At 36.8% G+C, this 18,914-nt stretch overlaps 1 protein-coding gene across 12 annotated transcripts in view; it reads right to left on the bottom strand.

Moving 5' to 3' along the window:
• Positions 1 to 2,303: 2,303 nt before the first annotated feature.
• Positions 2,304 to 18,914, bottom strand: part of col13a1 (collagen, type XIII, alpha 1) — a 228,620-nt gene continuing 212,009 nt past the window's right edge. For all 12 annotated transcript variants that reach the window (XM_030156714.1, XM_030156718.1, XM_030156720.1 and 9 more), the window contains 5 exons: positions 18,369 to 18,422; positions 16,985 to 17,020; positions 12,073 to 12,159; positions 2,481 to 2,519; positions 2,304 to 2,390 (listed from right to left, as the gene is read on the bottom strand). In XM_030156714.1, coding sequence (XP_030012574.1) covers positions 2,388 to 2,390; positions 2,481 to 2,519; positions 12,073 to 12,159; positions 16,985 to 17,020; positions 18,369 to 18,422 — 219 coding nt within the window. In that variant the 3' untranslated portion in view covers positions 2,304 to 2,387. The remainder of the gene's footprint in view (positions 2,391 to 2,480; positions 2,520 to 12,072; positions 12,160 to 16,984; positions 17,021 to 18,368; positions 18,423 to 18,914) is intronic.

Genomic DNA, 18,914 nt, shown 5'->3' with positions numbered 1-18,914 from the left:
GAACACAAAGGAAGCAGCAGTACAACGGATTCTGCTCGGTCCATCGTTTTCTTCAACAGCGGAAACACTTCAGGGAGTTAATCATGAGGTTAGCTTAATGACAGACACTCCACGACAACAGGGAGGGGTTGTGGGTAAAAACAAAACACAGTCCACTTTTTTTCTTCCTGTGTGTTGAGGCAGTGTGAGGGTTCGACGCCGCAGCAGCAGCAGAGGCACGCCTTCAGGTGAGCAGCAGTGTCCCGTTCAACCACAGCAGAACCGGACACTTTCCGTCCAAATGTTCAGAACAGACACGAACAGACTAACGAACAGTACGGACCGACGGGCAGGAAGCAGGACACAAATATTTACACTGAAACTAAAACCAGGGAGGGACCAGAATGTACAAGAAGCTGACGTGCTGTTTTTTCCTGCTGTACAATGAAATATTTCGCTCTGGAATTTAAAGCTTCAACGTTTTCAGATCTTTGCTGAGACTCTCCTCTGTGTGCGATCAGAAAACTGAGAACGAAAAGACAAAGACACTGAACTGGACCTGAAAAGGCCCAGCGCTAATAAGTGATTTATCACCATTTATTTAGAATATCATCCTGTGTTTTGTTTTTTATCTGCATAAATCAGGTATTTTCCTGGATTTAATTCCCTGTAGATCGTGTAGATCCGGGGTCAGCAGCCCTGCTCCTCCAGAGCCACTGTCCTGCATGTTTCAGATGTTTCCCTCTTCCAGTCCACCTGATGGTCGTTATCAGTCTTCTGCAGAGCTGATGATCAGCTGATCATTTGAACCAGGTGTGTTGAAGAGGGACACATGTAACACATGCAGGACAGTGGCTCTGGAGGAGCAGGGCTGCTGACCCTGGTGTAGATGTTCATAAAAGTCTGGATTCAAGTTGAAGGTTATTACATAAAAAAAGAGAGAAAAATGAAGAAAAAGTGACTTTTTCAGCAAAAAACCAAAAGGTGACTCTAAATGACAGTGTCGTAGCTAAAAATGCTAGAGCAAAATAAATCGATTTTGAATCAATCCGATATTGACAAAGACGAAAACGAAGGGAATTTTATCCACAATTTTTATACGTTTTAGTTAGTTTTGTAAACACACAATAGTTTCAGTTAGTTATCTTTTTTCTTTTAATTACAGTTTTTGTTTATTTCAGGTAACGAAAATGTTTTTTCACTTCTAGTTTTGGTCATTTGGTTTTCGTTAACGATAATAACTTTAGTTGACAGCAGAACTGTACACAGTGTGTTTGAATCTTCTTCTGGTGCTTGGTGGTAAAAGCAGCAGACGTGGTGAACCCACAGCCTCCACAGTGTTTCCAGCTCAATAATGGAAATAATGGAATAATGGTTTTTGGCATAAAGTACAAAAAAACAAAGTGCACAGACAGACTACTGTTAAAATCTGTCACACCAACCACATGTTGCATATTTGACACAAAACCAACAGTGGACGTTTACTCTGTATAAAATGGGATGCCCATGTTTAGCTGCGAAAAAAAAAGAGTCCTGACTGAACACGACTTTTTACCAAAAATACAGTCTTATGTAAATGTTTTTACAATTCTAGTTTTCGTAATTTCATTAGTTTTCGTTGATGATAATTACCTTGGATATTTTTAAATGTAATCTTACTCTTTTTGCACTAAAACAAAGAAAAATGTATCAGTCATTATTTATAAGTTGTATTATTTTACTGCTTGTAAAACCACTGTTGAAAGTGTCCAGTCTGTTTCTCCATTCCATCCTCAGTGTGTAAAGGCCTTCTGTGCTTTGTATTTCCATTGGATTTCTGAATATTCTGAAATAATAATATCAAATATATTTTCTGATATTTGTGTCTGTTAGTCAAATATGAGCCTGTGACCAGAACTCAAAGTGCAGACTGTTGAACAGCTTCCTGAACCGTGAGTCCAACTCCAAACTTCTGTTTCTGTTGTTCGTCCATGTTCAGTTTGTCAGACTTCAACACAGAGGAGAGCTCAAGCAAGACTTTCTGAACACAAACACAAAAGGTTTCCAGCCCCACAACTCAGTGCAGCATGGTCGAACACAACAACAACAACAACAACAACAAACACAATAAGGTACAATAAGTTAATAAGCATTATCCACTTCACATTATGCACAAATATCATGCATATGGAGCTACATTATAGTTTTTCCTTATCCAATCATATTAAAAATAATGCATAGATATAAAAATCAAATACATAAACATTTCATATGTATTAAAATAAACAATCTGTACAAAAAAAAATTTGCCATCTCTTTTTAGGTTTTAATTGTTTTTTTTTTTGTTTTTTTTGTGTATAACCGAATAGGGAAAAAGTAAAAAAATAAATATCCTATATACAATCACACAAGCCATTCCAAAGTTATCGTCACTGCAAAGAGAAAACAAAACATCACTGTTAGTCTGTGGACGAGTTAGAACTGTGAGCTGTTCAGAAACCACCAACGACAGAACAACTTACTTTATTCCAACATCCAGGTACGGGTAAGCCGTCGTCTCCCTGGAAACAGACAAACGGACCAATGAGGAGGAGGAAAACTGGAGCGTGAACAGATGACAAACATGACACAGAAAAGCAAAAAGCAACACATGAACCCGAACAGACCCAGAGCTGCGTTCACAGCAGCTCCCATCAAGGCTGCAACAGGTTTGGATTTTTATTCTAGTTTAGTTTTATTTAGTTTGGACTTTTTTTCTCTAATTCAGTTAGTTTTCATTCGTTTTTAGCACAGGTTTAATAGTTTTTATTAGTTTTAATTTTCTTTTAAATGCTTAGTTTTAGTTAGGGATGTAACGATCTGAAAATTTCATATCACCGTTATTGTGACCAAAATTATCACGGTTATCATTATTATCGTGGTATTATTGAAATTCTCAAAATGTTCAAAAAGTACTGATACACACACTGAAATAATTTAACCAAGTTGTATTTTGAAAAAACAACAACAACAACAAAAACAAATAAAATAATTGTCATAATGTACCTTCTGTTGCAGAAACATTCAAATATTAACCCTTAGTGGTCTGAGCCTATTTTGGCCGTTTTTCAGTCCTTTTGATTTTGCCTTTATATACTATAGAAACACATGTATCTATACCCATGTTTGGGATCTGTTTTTTCAGCACAACTTCATCTATATCATCTGCCTATTACTTTTTCACTTTAACCTACTATAAAAACATAAAAGGACAAAAAACACAAAAAATGTATAAAATCTGATTTGAAAAATGTATATAATTTATTGCATAAATAACACATAGATGTTTAACGAACCTTTCCAAAGACTTTAAAAGTGAATATTGGTTCCAAATATTAGGTACAGAAAATTGAAATTGCAATAAATTAAAACTATACTCAAATATCTGACCTAAAAGCAGATCTTTACATTGGGTTTTTTCCCCTAAAAGTGCGGTAATCAAACACAGTTATCATGATAATTAGAATTTAAACGGTAATACTAACCGTCTGCAATTTTACTGCGGGTTATCGTTATACCGATAATGGTTACAGCCCTAGTTTTAGTTTAGTTTTAGTGTTAATTTTAGTTTTGTCGTCTCTTTTCTCTTCTTCTCTGTCATATTCAAATCAATCCCAGACAGGACTCTGCTGCTTTAGTCTCCATGTTTCCAGGTAGAGTGGGGACCAGAAGACGACTGGAAACCACAAGTGATGGACCGTTAAATATCATATGGTGCCAGCAGATAAAATTGCTTAAGGGAAATAAATTGATTTCATATCAATCCGACATTGACAAAGACAAAAACGAGCGGAATTTTATCCATAATTTTGATCTGTTTTAGTTAGTTTTGTAAACACACATTACAGTTTCAGTTATCGTTTTTTTCTTTTAATTAGAGATTTATCAACATTGATTGTAATATTATCGCCGGTATTTTGAATTCTTCATTCTTCACTGTAAATTGTAAATTTAGATGCTCATGCAAAATTCAGAGTAAATTCAAAGGTTATTATATCAAAACAGAGAAAAAAAAAAGAAGAAAAAGTCACTTTTTCATCAAAAATATCATTAACTGGACATAAACCCAGTGTGTCCATCCACTGTCATTGATCCAACTTCATGGGTTCATTAGTTTTTATTAAATTTTGCTCAGTTTGTGGCTTATTTTGTTCATGTCACTTATTAATTTGTTGATTTATTATTCATTTTAGTTCATTTTATTGATAACTTTTACTTTTTTCTGTTTACCTTATTGCCTATTTTATTCTTTTTTTTTTTTTTTTTAACTTAATTTTGGTTCATTTTTTGCTTGTTTTTTCGTGTTATTTAGAATTTTGTAAAGTTTTTATTCATTTTTGTTCACTGTATATAATATTGAATCTATGTAATCCCAGTGTGTCCATCCACTGTCATTAATCCAACTCCATGGGTTTTACTGGGGAATAAATGTTGGAGACCAGCTCTGTCAGACTCATGTTAGTTCAGTTCCACAGTCAGTCCAATCTGACCTCCAGTGGACCGGACCAGTCAAATAATAACAGCGAAAAAAGTCAAATTCTATTCTGATCAGGTTTACATCTACAAAGTTTCCTTAAAAATCTGAATAACATGAACAACTTGAATTGTCTTAAGAAAAACAAGTGCGATTTGAACAATATTCTGCCTCAGTTTATCAGTTTATCATTTACACATGTGCATTACAATCGCACAAAACATTTAGTAACAGGCAGAATATTGGCCAAATTGGATTTACGTTTCCTAAGACACTTCCGTGTCTTCATATTTGTTCAGGTTATTCACATTTTTTGTAAATGTATACTTTAGTAATGTAAACATTTTCATGTAATTTAACTTTTTTACACCAAAAAAAAAAAAAAAAAAATTTGGGGTTGTCATTATTTATAGGTTATTATAATAATATTTTACTGGTTCTGACCCACTTCAAATCTAATTGGACTGTAAGTGTCTGTATGTGGAACCTGAAATAAAATGATTTTGACACCATTGATGGTTCATATCTTCAGTGTAATTTTTACATTTCACAAATTCATCCCGTGGGCCGGATTGGACCGTTTGGTGGACCAGATTTGGCCCCCGGTCCACATGTTTGACATCTGTGATGTAGAATATGGCAGTGTTTCCATGGTAACTACATAGCCTCTAAACGCGCAAATGGGTCATGGCTGATGACCATGAAAAGATGGAAAATTGTATTTTACATCAATTATTGACACGTACTGATAGGATGAGTGGATCAACTATTAAACAGTTTAGATCAGTAGATGGGGTAGGTCTGTGGTGGAGGTTTGGGTCTTTATGGGTTCAAAACAGCCAACATTAGTATTCTCCAGAGGCACATGTGATAAAACCTACATTTCTGTAAAAATGTGGAGAATCCACTGCTTTCTATGTGAGCAAAGTGCATCCTTTGGATTCCATCCACTACTGACATTTCTTCAAAACTTCCAGCTAAAAAAGTCTTGTTGTTGTGAGCATTTCTTGACAGAAAATGAACCAAATATCCCAAAATGCAGTATTTTCAAACCCTGGCTAATGCAACAGAAGCCACATTCATGTATTCATTTTCAAATCATTCGATGCAGTCTCAGCTTTTCTGCCTCTCATCATGCTCTCCACCAACCCTTCACAATACTGTTGTTGTTTTATGTTTGTCCAAGAGTAAAAAATAAATAAATAAACAAAACAAAACAAAACCATAGAAGCCTATCCATGTTCTTCTGGATCACAGTGGTTTTCAGTGGTGTCTGGACTGGGTGCTTCATTTCAGTAAACCTTCTGGAAGTTTATTTGATTCAACTACAGCGATAAGAGGCCCAGTAAACAGCAGACTGACAAAAAGGATCTGGCTGTAGTTAACGTTTTCTAAGAGAATACCTTCAGTACCTAGTTCTTAGAATATGAACACAACTTTTCATTAATAATACAAGGAGCAATGATTTTATATATATATCTATATATATCTTTCTCTATCTATCTATCTATCTATCTATAGTCTTTAGTCTGGGTTCCAGATGTACAGTCCAGTAGGTGGTTCTGTAGTCTATTATATACACATATTTCTAATAAGCTGATTAAAGTGACGTACACACAGCTGCTTAGTTTTCTAACTGATGTGTTTAACACAGGGTTTTTATGATTAAAACTAAAACTGAAGTGAAACAAATATATTTAAAAACTGACAAAGAAATAAATAAAATAATTAGAATTAAACTACATAATTCTAAGTAATTCAAATTGGACTGAATTCAAAACTTTAAAGGTTCAGTATTTAATATTAATGCGCCAGTGAATGGACTCAATGATCATGGTAGAAAATATGGAAATGTTGGAGTCTAAATGTGTTCAACAGTTGAACATGATTCTGCACATGAACAGGTTTAAGTCCATTTATGTTCACAGAGTCCATGTTTGTGTAACTGTGGTCCAGAAACGGACGTCTGGAGACCAGATCAGGAAGGACTGGACCCTCTAATCAGGTTTGGGTTTCTGAATCAGAAAAAAGATTTTGTTTGGAAGGTTGTATGTATGTGTGTGTGTGTGTGTGTGTGTGTGTGTGTGTTTGGACAGAGCTCCACTGCAAAAAAACAATTTCTAAGAAAGTGGGGAATTAAAGTCTTATTTCTAGAACATTTGTCTTATTTTTCATCTAAACAGGAAAAAAAGCCTGCCGAGAAATTTTTACATATGAAAAATATTCTAATTTTAAAAAATATATGAAACTTTTCCTTAATAAGATTTTCTAGCTAATATCAAGGTGATTTTATTTCTTGTACTAAGCACTGTTTGCAAAAAGAATCTAGTGTTTTTGTCTAGTTTTAAGGCACATTATGGTTTTTAGTTGATACTTTTTTTTGCTGCTTGTTTTAAGAATTCTAGCCAAGAAATTTGTTTCTGACCCCGTTGGCAGATTTTGTGCTCAACATAAACCACTTTGACCAGATTTAGGAATACTGGGCTTATTTCTTGCAGGGCATTTTTTGCAGTGTAGGGATGATCCTTTCATCTGCTTGACCATTAAAACCAGAAGAACCTAAGGTAAAAAACAAAACAAAACTCAACCTACAGAGGCTCTGGAGGCTAAAAGTGCAGCTGGAATGGTTGTATTCAGGTGAACACAAAGAAGGAGGCACCTCAGACCAAACTGTGTGGTCCACCTTTGAACCTGTGTATGAGTTCAGTCCTGGAAACAAAGAAAAACTGGTGCTCCATGCAAGAGATGTGACGGATCACAGACAGCGTTAGTAGATTTCAACTGAACACTAGTCGCTTTTCCATCGACCCTCAAATTGTGCGAATATAACTGTGTGTAACAGAGTTAATGTACGTAGTGTGTGACTCCACTGACCATCTCACACTGTTATTGTATTAATTATAATCTTATTTTTATCACCACTGAATGCAACACCCCTGTGAACTAGGGTGGTGCACCCCAGGGAGACAGCAGCAGTTTAACTGTGCTGTCTACCTGGTAAGCACACACATGGTCAATCCCGTCATTATTTTACATTTTTTATTTTAATTTCATATCTACGTGGTTGTATTACACCATTTTATTTGTGTAAAGGCTAAGCTCTCCATCGGTCGAGCATATTCTTGAATGGAAATGACAATATTCTTAATTATATGTCCATAACATGATTAACATGTGGTGTGTTAGCTAACTGATTTTTTTATTTTAGCTTAGCAGTGTGAGAACAAGGCTCGGCTGTTACTAATGAGTATGACTGTATACTTTTCTGCCAGGAATAAACGGCAAGTGTCCAAAGAAGATCGGTTTTGTCATATCTTACACAACGCACAAATACAGCCGCTACATTTGCTTAATAGAAAAACGACAATTTCACCAAAACTTTCATTTTTCGATGAAAAGTTTTTACGATTGCAAGAGATGTTTTTTTCTGGTGTAGTGAAATTGGTATATCGCGCAAAACTGCAATGAAAGACCTTTTTGCTCAACCAGAGTCACATGAACAAAAAAATCCCCTGATGTTACTATGGAAGCGTATTGCATTCACAAAAAAAAAAAAATCGGCTCTGTTTTTCAGAATTAACAAGATAATTATCTTGTAATTATGAGAAAAAATAAGTAAAAAAAAAAATCGGCTCTGTTTTTCCTAATTAACGAGATACTGTTTTCTGAAAAAATAAAAATTCAGCTCTCTTTTTACGAGGTTAATTAGGAAAAACAGAGCCGAATTAAATTTTTTTCAGAAAACAGTATCTCATTAATTCGGAAAAACAGAGCCGATTTTAATTTTTGTGTGTGAATGCAATATGCTTCCTTAATGTTACAACAAGAGAAGAAGAAGAGTTTTAAAACAAATGTGTCGGTATGTGTGGACACACCAGGAAACTCAATCATTTTACAATTTAGTACAAGATAGAATGGTAACGAGCATTCTAGATTCAAAACAACAGATATTTACATTTGTCGCCATGTTCATGGAATGACTTCTTGGGACATCTTGTGATAATAAATAAACAAATCATCGCATTTGTGATATAATGGAAAAACCGACATGACGCACTTCTGTTTTTTTGACATTTAGTAAATATCAGTAAGGTTTTGCACAGATGTCCAATGGAAAAGTGACTAGTGACTCTAATTGTTTTCCAGTTCATTTTGAGTGGAGCGTGAGCAGAGTTATGGATGACATCACTGAAGCTCCATGTGATTATTCTGTTTAGTAAATATTAAACTGGGAAAGTGAACGGTGGTGGATTACAGTCAGTGGAGGTCAGTCCAGTTTTAATCCCAGGTGTCAGTACTTCAGCTCATACACTAGCTGGTTTAGCTTCCATGCAAACATTACTGAAATACAGCAGGCTGTAGCAAGGACTGTGGTCAGTGTTAGCTGCAAGGCATGCTGGGAAAAATAAGGGGAAAGTGAGAGCACCATACCACAGGACAAGGGGCATCCAGCCCATCGAGGCCTGGCAAACCCGGTTCACCTTTCTCTCCTTTAAAGCCTCGGAAACCCTGTTTGTGAAATCAGCTGTTTAAAGGTCAGCAGAGGAGAGCGTGTCCTCGGCTGCTTCAGAACGTCTGCGGGGGCTTCCATCTGCCGCCGGACCACCGAAGAGCAACATGCAGGTAACCTGGGACCGACAGGAACCGGACCACCGGTCCAACGCCTCAGCAGAACACATGGGTTCTGATGTGGATTTAAGGAAAGGCCAAAAAAGGAACGTCTCTGCCTTAGTGAGTTATCTCCTGCCTCGACAATGAGCCCGGTTACATCACAGGTGTCAAACATGCGGCCTGGGGGCCAAATCCGGCCCGCCAATGGGTCCAATCTGGCCCATAGGATGAATCTGTGAAATGCAAAATTTACACTAAAATATGAACAATCCTTTTAGTTCAGGTTCCACATTCAGACCAATTCAATCTCAAGTGGGCAGGACCAGGAAAATACTATCATAATAACATAGAAATAATGACAACTCCAAATGTTTCTCTGTGTAAATATAAATATTTTCATGTATTTACACTAAAACAAAGTATAATTTTGCAAAAAATGTGAATAACCTGAAATGTCTTAAGAGAAGTAAGTACAATTTTAACACTATTCTGCCTGTTACTCTGTGTTTTGTGTGTTTGTAGATCCACTGTGATCTGTAAGTTATAATGTACATGTGGAAATGAAAAAACTGAGGCAGAATATTGTTAAAATTACACTTTTTTTTCAGTTTCTTCATGTTATTCACATCTTTTGAAAGGATAGTTTGTAGATGTAAACCTGTTCATAATGTAAATTAACTTTTTTCACTCTAAAACATAAGGAAAAGTTTGGAGTTGACATTATTTATATATTATTATGTTATTATTTTACTGGTTCGGCCCACTGCAGATCAAATTTAGCTGAATGTGGCCCCTGAACTAAAATGAGTTTGACAGCCCTGGTTTACATTCACACCAATACTCTGATCATGATCTGATTTATGCAGTTATTAGATTATTACTGATCATGTAAACAGGATAATCTGACGGCTTTATCCGATTACAGCAGTAATCTGATTATGAGAAATCAGATTAATGAAATGTGTTGTTAGTTTACATTATATTAACTCTGAATCAGGTCAGAGTACTGTAAAGAGGAGTTGATAACATTATTTATCTTGTTTTTTTTGTTGTTGTGTTTTTTGCTTGTTTTTGGTTTTTTCCTTCTTTTTGGGGGATTAAAAGGTTTGTAGGTTTGTTGTATAATTTGTTTGTTATTATATATATATATATATATATATATATATATATATATATATATATATATATATATATATATATGTATATATATATATATATAGTGTCTGTGTGGTTCCTTATGTATAAGTACATGTTTATATACATGTATAATTTGAAATAATAAAAAAAAAAAAGACAAAAAGAAAAATCAGATTAACACACCTAGATTTCTCCCCAAAACTCTGATGTCTTCACACAGGCATACAGGTTCATCTGATTTATTTCATTTTTTTTTTACAACTCTATATAAAAAGAAGTTATGCAGTAACAGTACGAATCTAAGGAAAAAAGTAAACAAACAATGAAATGAAATGAAGGAGAGCAGCAACATGTGACCTATTTTGTACACTGTAAAAAAGGGGTGTCTAAAAACAAGATAAAAACACTAAATCTGAGGAAAAAAGTACCAAAAAAGAATGAAGTATTTGTCCATGCAGCAAGAGAATTTCACTGGACAAGGTTTCTTGAATTCAGATGTTAAATCTACAAATAAGCGTGTGTACGATGTATGAACACTGAAAATAAGAAATGAACTCTTAAAACAAGATCCATTATCTTCCAACACACAATCAATGGATCAGAGACATCATGTTTAACATAAAGTTAGAAAAAATCAGGTGCACCCTAAATAACTATCAATAAATTTTACAAAATATGGGAGCCTCTTTTACACTGTGTGAATATATCGCCTGGCCTGGAACTTTAAAAACAGTTTAGGTGTTTATATCGTTATTGACCTGATTTGTTTATTTATTTATTTTCTTTCCTCCTTTAACGGTATCAGAATGCACTGTCTTCATGTACGTCTTGTTTGTATCACCTTTTTTTTTTTCTTTGGGTTCTGTTTGTTTATCATGTTCAGTGTCAACCTCTGTATCATGCATACATTACTTGAAGTGATAAATGTTATACTTGTTAAATGAAAAGTTCTACAAATAAAGTAAAAATAAACAGATAAATAAATGATCTAACACTTCTAAATCTAAGGGTTTTTTTTTAAATCTTGGTAAGAACCAAATAATTTGTAGTGTAGACTTATGAGCTCCTCCCACATTAGGACAGCTAACGCTGACACTGTAGTAGTTGTCATGGTAACAAGACAAGGCTGGGTGTTTAGAAAATGACAGGAAGTGTACGTCTTACATCCGCACGTACTCTGTAAGAAATGAAATAATGGACTGAAACATGTAAACCAGGGTTTGAAGATTATCGCATTTCTCAAGTGTATGTAAACACGTTGCATGTGACTATGGCAATTATCGGATTACTCCCAGTAATCAGATTTTTATGGTCATGTAAACAGACTCATTGAAATACGTACAAAGCCAAATAAACCAAATGAGTTTAAACGTCAGCACAGAGTTTTGATGATGGTTCATTTCAGCAGGAGCTAAAGTCAACTCATCAGCTCCCTTTTCCAGACGGGTCAGGTTGGACCTGTTTGGACCCATTTGGACCCGTTTGGACCTGTTTGGCCCTGTTTGGACCTGTTTGGACCCATTTGGACCCGTTTGGACCCGTTTGGACCTGTTTGGACCCATTTGGACCCGTTTGGACCTGTTTGGCCCTGTTTGGCCCTATTTGGACTGTTCTGCTGTTTGACGTGTCTGTTGAAACCCAGAGGACAGGCCTGTTGGACTGAACGGTGGTTCTGGTTCCTGTCTGTCTCATTCCTGAAAGAAAGAGGAGCTCAGGAGGAGTTCTGGTTCTGGTTCTGAGTCCAGTGAACCCTCTCTGAGTTAAACAGTGAACAGCCAAAGGAGCCAAAAGGAGTGCAGCGGCGGCGGCGCCTCCTTCCTTTTGCCTCCTGTTTCCACATCGTACAGACGTACCAACGGACAGGGGGCATCTAATCCAGGTGCTCCTTGGTCTCCCTTATCCCCTTTGGCCCCCCTGTTGCCTTTCTTGCCCCTCTCTCCCTGCAAACAATAGCGCATTAAAAAAAAGACAAACTTTAGTCCTCCTCATTCAGCCACAGATGAAGCAAAGCTGTGCCTTTTCTGTCTGAGTTCATTTGTTTCGGTGTTTTCAGTCACTGTCTGTAAATGTGTTGGTTTGTGCCTGTTGCTATTTTTAAAACACATGTTGTAAAAAGTACATTTAGTGGAAAGGGAAGGTAAGTAGAGGGAGTTAGGGAACAAGGGTTCAAGCCAGTCCAGATGGTGAGTGGCTTTTATCTGAGTGTTTTATACGTTATTATCTGGAATCTGCAGAACACACTGATTATCAAACTATTACTCATTTTAGGGATATTGTCTTAACTGAACTGCACTTGTTTTTTTTTTTATTTTTCTCACTGTCAATTCCTCATTGTCAGTTTTTCATCTTACTTTTATCACTGTCTAACTCAGTGTTTTTCAACCTTGGGGTTGGGACCCCACATGGGGTTGCCTGAAATTTCTAGTAATTGATAAAAAATTAAAACTCACTAATAAAAATTTACATTATATAGCAGTGGTTTCCAACCTTTTTTGGTTCGTGACCCCATTTTAACATCACAAATTTCAGGCGACCCCAGATCTTTAAAATAGAGACCTTTTTTTGGGCTAAAATGAATTTATTTTGATCGTGTAATAGTTAGCTATACTATGTTGCAAATAAACATTAATTTTAGACAACATTTAGACTATATAATGTACATTTTTATTAGTAAGTTTTAATTTTTAATTTTTTTTTATATAAATTATTAGAAATTCCAGGTGACCCCAGACATTCAAAACAGAGACATTTTATTTGCTAAAATTAATTTGTTTTTGATTGTGTAATAGTTCGCTATAATATATTGCAAATAAATGTTAATTTTAGGCAACATTTAGGCTATATAATATACATTTTTATTAGTAAGTTTTAATTTTTTATCAATTATTAGAAATTTCAGGCAACTCCATTTGAATTCCAGGCGACCCCACGTGGGGTCCCTACCCAAAGTTGAAAATCACTGTTATATATATTTATTTGCAACATAGTATAACAAACTATTACATGATCAAAAACAAATTAATTTTAGCCCAGAAAAAGTCTCTGTTTTGAATGTCTGGGGTCACCAGAAATTTGTCATGTTTAAATGGGGTCAGGAGCCAAAAAAGGTTTCAAAGTACTGGTCTAACTGCTAACATTTGTAACTGAGCCATTTATAATGTAAATTTTTTATTTATTTGCTTTGTGACTTAAGTTGTGTCTGTATTAATTTACCTCAGCACCACTGAAAATAATGCTTTACCAAGGATTTAAATCAGGGCTCTAAAACTCATTTTCTTTCAGGTTCCACATTCAGCCCAATTTGATCTGCAGTGGGCCGATCGAGTCAAATAATAGCAGAATAAACTATAAATAATGACAACTCCAAATTGTTGTCTTTGTTTTAGTGCAAAAAAAAAAAAAAAACAGTTAAATTATGAAAATACTTACTTTTATAAACTATCCCAAAAAAAGTGAATAACCTGAAAAAAACTGAAATTTAAATTTTAAAAAATTAAGAAAATTTAGTGCAATTTTAACAATATTCTGCCTCAACTTATCATTTCTATATGTGCATTATGGATCGAATCTACAAAGACACTGAACACTTAGTAACAGGCAGAAAAATGGTTCAAATTGTGCTTAATTTTCTTTAGACATTTCAGGTTGTTCATATTTGTTCAGGTTTTTCACATTTTATTGTTTCAAGATAGTTTGTAAATGTAAATATTTCCAGAATTTAATGTAATTTTTTGCACAAAAACAAAGAAAAAAATGAAGTTTGTATTATTTATAGGCATAATGTAAGAGGTTTTTTTTTCCACATCAATGCAAGAAGTAAATCTGCAGTCATTCTTTTTTGTCGGTTCTTCTGCTGTTATTATTTGACTGTAGATCATATCGGTCTGTATGTGGAACTGCAACTAAAATGAGTTCCACAGCCTGGACTGTGGAATTTTTGCACTTCGTAAATTCATCCCAGAGGCCACATTGGAACCTTTGGTGGGACACATTTGACCCCTGGGACGCATGTTTGACACCCCTAGTTTAAATAAACACACAAATGAAAACCAAATGTCACAAAATGCACGTTTTCATGTATTATGGGATGTTCAGGGATGATTATTGTATATCATACTGGGGGTGAAATTTCCACACAAAGATATTAGAGTGGAAAACGTTTATATTACTAATTGGATTATTTTGTGAAGCTGAAAAAAAAGTACTTTTAAAGCTGTTGATAAAGATTGTGTGAATGTAATTTTTTTCAGGTTCTACACTCCTGCTGCCAGAGTTCTGGACCTACAGATAGTTTTTCTCCTCCATACACACTGGAAGTAGGTTAAGTTTTGCCAGAACCTTCTATTAAATAATTTCATACAAATAAAAGGACCAGTTTACTATTGTAATATTGTGTCTTTGGTTTTATAATCTGCCTTTATTCTTGTCATGAGTGTTTTCTTTGTATCCTCATGTGGTTCTTCATACTGTACTTTAAAGCAGTGGTTCTGAACTGGTCTGGGTTCAGGACCCACTATCCCCCAGAAAACAAAAATGAACCTCTGCCATATCTGCATTTGAATAAATATCTAAGAATATTGATACAGTACTTTTTAATATCGATACAGTATTGTGAGATGAAATATCGCGATATATTGCAGAACCGATATTTTCTAGCAGCCCTACCCATAACTGTGTGTGGACAGGTTCAGTGTGAATGGAACCATGCAGTCTTCATGTAGGGTAGGTTAACAGTGGGACAGTGGTGGGAGAGCACTGTCTGAGGTTTAGAAGGCAGGTCAGGAGGGTGGAAGGACTACAGGGAGGCTGGTTAAGCAGTGAAGAGGAGGAGGAGGATTAACCTGGGACTACATTAGAATGCAGGAGGAGGAGGAGGAAGAGGAGGAGGAGGAGGCGGTGGCCAAGGTTTGTGAGAGGGAGAGAGTGGGGCAACCCCGGCCAAAAAACAAAAAGAACCACGGGCCACAGAGCAAAGTGGAGGGAAGGAAAAAGGGGAGAGGAAGACCTGCGGAAACAGAGGAAGACAGGACAAAGAGTAAAAACAGCAACACCATCCCCGAGCTGAGCCTTCAGCACGTTCAGCCACAACAGGAGTCTGGGTCGCACCGCGAGCTCTGTCTGGACTGGATTGGATTGGACTGGATTGGTTTGGTTCAGTTTGGTTTGGTTTGGGGCTGTAGAGTGTGGCTGAACGTGCTGACAGAGCGGATGAAATGTGAAGACTGGAAGATGGGAGTTGGAATATTAAAGAGTCACAGGTTAATGGGAAGGAAACAGAAACATTCTGTTTAGAGGGAGGGTATGTAGACGCTAAAAAAGTCAAATCTATCATCAAATATAATATAATATAATATAATATAATATAATATAATATAATATAATATAATATAATAAATCGGTTTGCAGGGACTTTGTTCCACTTAGTGACAGTTAAAAGGGAAAACAACCTGTATTTGCTTTCAGTCTAAGAGGAAGATGTTCAGATGATAGCAATGTAATTTAAGTTCCAGGCGATGTCCTCCTTCATCTGGTGGAAAAAACCCTGGGACTTTATTTCATTTAAAGTTAACCAGAGACAAAAACACATCCTGTTTAACCCATAAAGGCCCAGGGCTGCTTCTGTGGCAAATGAATGCATTTTTAAATGAGTTCCCTGCATTTATGATAAAGAAGTGTCTGTCCTCAGTCCTGTTGGACCACCTTTGTCCTGTGTCTGTCCTCAGTCCTGTTGGACCACCTTTGTCCTGTGTCTGTCCTCAGTCCTGTTGGACCACCTTTGTCCTGTGTCTGTCCTCAGTCCTGTTGGACCACCTTTGTCCTGTGTCTGTCCTCAGTCCTGTTGGACTACCTTTGTCCTGTGTCTGTCCTCAGTCCTGTTGGACCACCTTTGTCCTGTGTCTGTCCTCAGTCCTGTTGGACCACCTTTGTCCTGTGTCTGTCCTCAGTCCTGTTGGACCACCTTTGTCCTGTGTCTGTCCTCAGTCCTGTTGGACTACCTTTGTCATATGTGTCTCTGTCCCTCAGGTCCAATCAGTGTCCTGGTTCTGTCCTGTGCAGACTGGTACCCTGTCCCCCTGCGGACACAGGACTCCGGACAGAACCATCACACACCCATGGGCCTATCCGGGTTCAGGACCAGGTCAGGGGACCAGGTACCTAGGCTACGCCCAGACCACAACGCTCCTGGTATTTTTCTTTATGGGTTAAAGTGGACCACGTTTGTCAAAGGGGGACCTTGGAACCAGAGCTGGAACCAGGATGTGATCGACCCAGTTTATCATCTGAAGACTGGAAGGGTCATTCCACACCCACTGAATTCAAATTTGAAGGCGGTGCCGTTAACGTGAACATCTTTTGTCTTTAATTAGACTGTGCTTCCACCCGTTCAAAACAAAGCCACTGCAAAACAATGACACTCACCTTCGAAAAGGTCAAAGACACACTGACATGAAGGATTCAAATCATTACATAAATCTATCCCAGCTGACTACCTGACTCGTCTACCTGCGTTTCATGTGTCATATCAAAGAGAACACTAGATTGATTCATATTCAGCCTCTTTAATTCAGACCTCCTGTATAGACTGTCTTTGAAGTCATGTGACCTTTTATGATTCTAACAGTAACAGCACAAACACTGAAATATGACACAAACAAAGAACACAGAGCTGTCTATTTTGTCTGTATTAGACTGGATGGAACATGTGTGTTCATTAAATCATGCCCCTGGTTTTAAAACCGAAAAACATTAGAGGGCAGTTCTTACCCGGTTCCCTTTGAGTCCTTGTGGTCCTACTAAACCCTGCAAAAAATAAGAAGAGAGAATTTGCATTAATATCTATTAGGGACGGGAAGATTATCTGATACGCATCGGTATGCCGACACGTGCGTGCACGATCCCAGTGCAGCGGTAGAGAAGCTGCGAGTGAATGAAAAGTTTGGGATGATATTGCGATGCACTGGTTATTGAATGTTTGTATCAATAAAATTTGATCCGTTCAATACAATATATTTTTACTCTCATTTAAAAGCATTACTCTTTATTTGGGTAAAATTCTTCTTTTCTTCAGACCCACGTTAACGCATGCTGTGAATTCGCAGATGTGTACACTGCACACTAACAGTCTGAGCTCCGCTCATGGCTCGAGCGCTGCAGATGAATACTGGACTGTGTGTATGTGAATGTGACAGACACAGAAGGAAGGAGACCACATGTGGTTTATGAACGTCTACTGTTTTACTAGATCAGCTGTATTGAATAGTGCCGTACAAACTGAAAATTCTTCCTTAAACAGTGTCATACATATCTAACAGCACATCCCAGAAGGCCTTGCGCAGATGCCTCTTAAAGTGACAGAACCTTTTTCTGTTTTACCTACAGTACAAATTCATTTCATTACAAATTGATTTGGTGAGGGAGCAAGAAGTTGAGTGTTAGAAACATGCAGAGAAATGACTTTGGAAACAAAGTCCGAACTTTTTCACCTGACTGAATGTGAGGCACGTGTTCTGAAACTGAACTAAAGACACTTTGTGAAAAGTCATGGTCTTATTTGATAAATAAATAATCAGACTCATTGAAATGCACTGCATATTTTTTTTTTCCAGAGTGAATGTGTCCAATCAGAATGTGCTTAATCGCTCTGTACCATGATTTAGGTGTGAAGTGAATCGTATCGTATTGCATCATGAGGTGTCACACACGTATCTATAACATATCAGATTGGAGATGCTGTATCGAGATGCGTATCGCATAAGCCTTACAACTAAGATTCCCAACCCTAATATCTATATAAACGTGTGTTATTGAACAAGTATTCTCCATTCCAGACATAAAGTGTTGTTAAAGCGCCACAATGAAATAGTTGGACACTGTGTGACTTTATTTTACTTTATTTCATAAACATTTGCCTTCAATATTCTGGAGTGTTCCGTTTAAAATTTGTAATTTCTCTTTGCCTTTTGTTCACCTTTACATTTTATTCCTACTCATGTTCGAAATACAGTATATCATCATCATCACCTCTAGCATGCAGGGATCTGAAGGCAGCACTTGGATTTTGTTTTGACTGACTTCATGTACTGATTTGAGCCCCATGTTGTGCAGCTGATGTCAATGTTCAGATCAGAGTAAACAGTGACAGACTTACAGGGATGCCTTGAGGCCCAGTTGGTCCTGGTAATCCTGCATCTCCTTTTTCACCCTGTAATGATCACAGAAATATCCACAGTGTTATTGACTATTATTTGAGAATGTGTTTAGTCAGACAGAAAAAGACTGAGAACCACTGGTCTAGGCTATGTTCAGACAGCAATTCAGATTTTTTGGTGAAATCTGATTTTTTTGAGTGTTGGTTCATATTCCACATTAAATGCGGCTTCGATCAGTTTTGAGTATGAACTGAATGTGACCCTGAAGTGACACACATGCACTAAAGAGGCCCTGATGTAATACATGACCATGCAGACACACACTGTGTTTACAGAAAGAAATATGGAGGGACGCAGAATTGTGATGTTTGTCACATTTCAATGACATAAAGATCAGATAAATGTGACCTGTCCATTCAGACTGAAGTCACACTGCAAAATATCAGACACGTATTGGATTTAGGAGCACATATGAAAGTGGTCTGGGTCAGATTTAGCACCACATATGAAAGTGGTCTGGGTCGGATTAGTGCTGTTCAAACTGT

This window comes from Sphaeramia orbicularis, chromosome 15 (genome assembly GCF_902148855.1).
Source record: "Sphaeramia orbicularis chromosome 15, fSphaOr1.1, whole genome shotgun sequence".
Lineage (NCBI taxonomy): Eukaryota > Metazoa > Chordata > Actinopteri > Kurtiformes > Apogonidae > Sphaeramia > Sphaeramia orbicularis.
The sequence above is the reverse complement of the archived record's forward strand: the minus strand, read 5'-3'. Positions and strand labels throughout refer to the sequence as shown.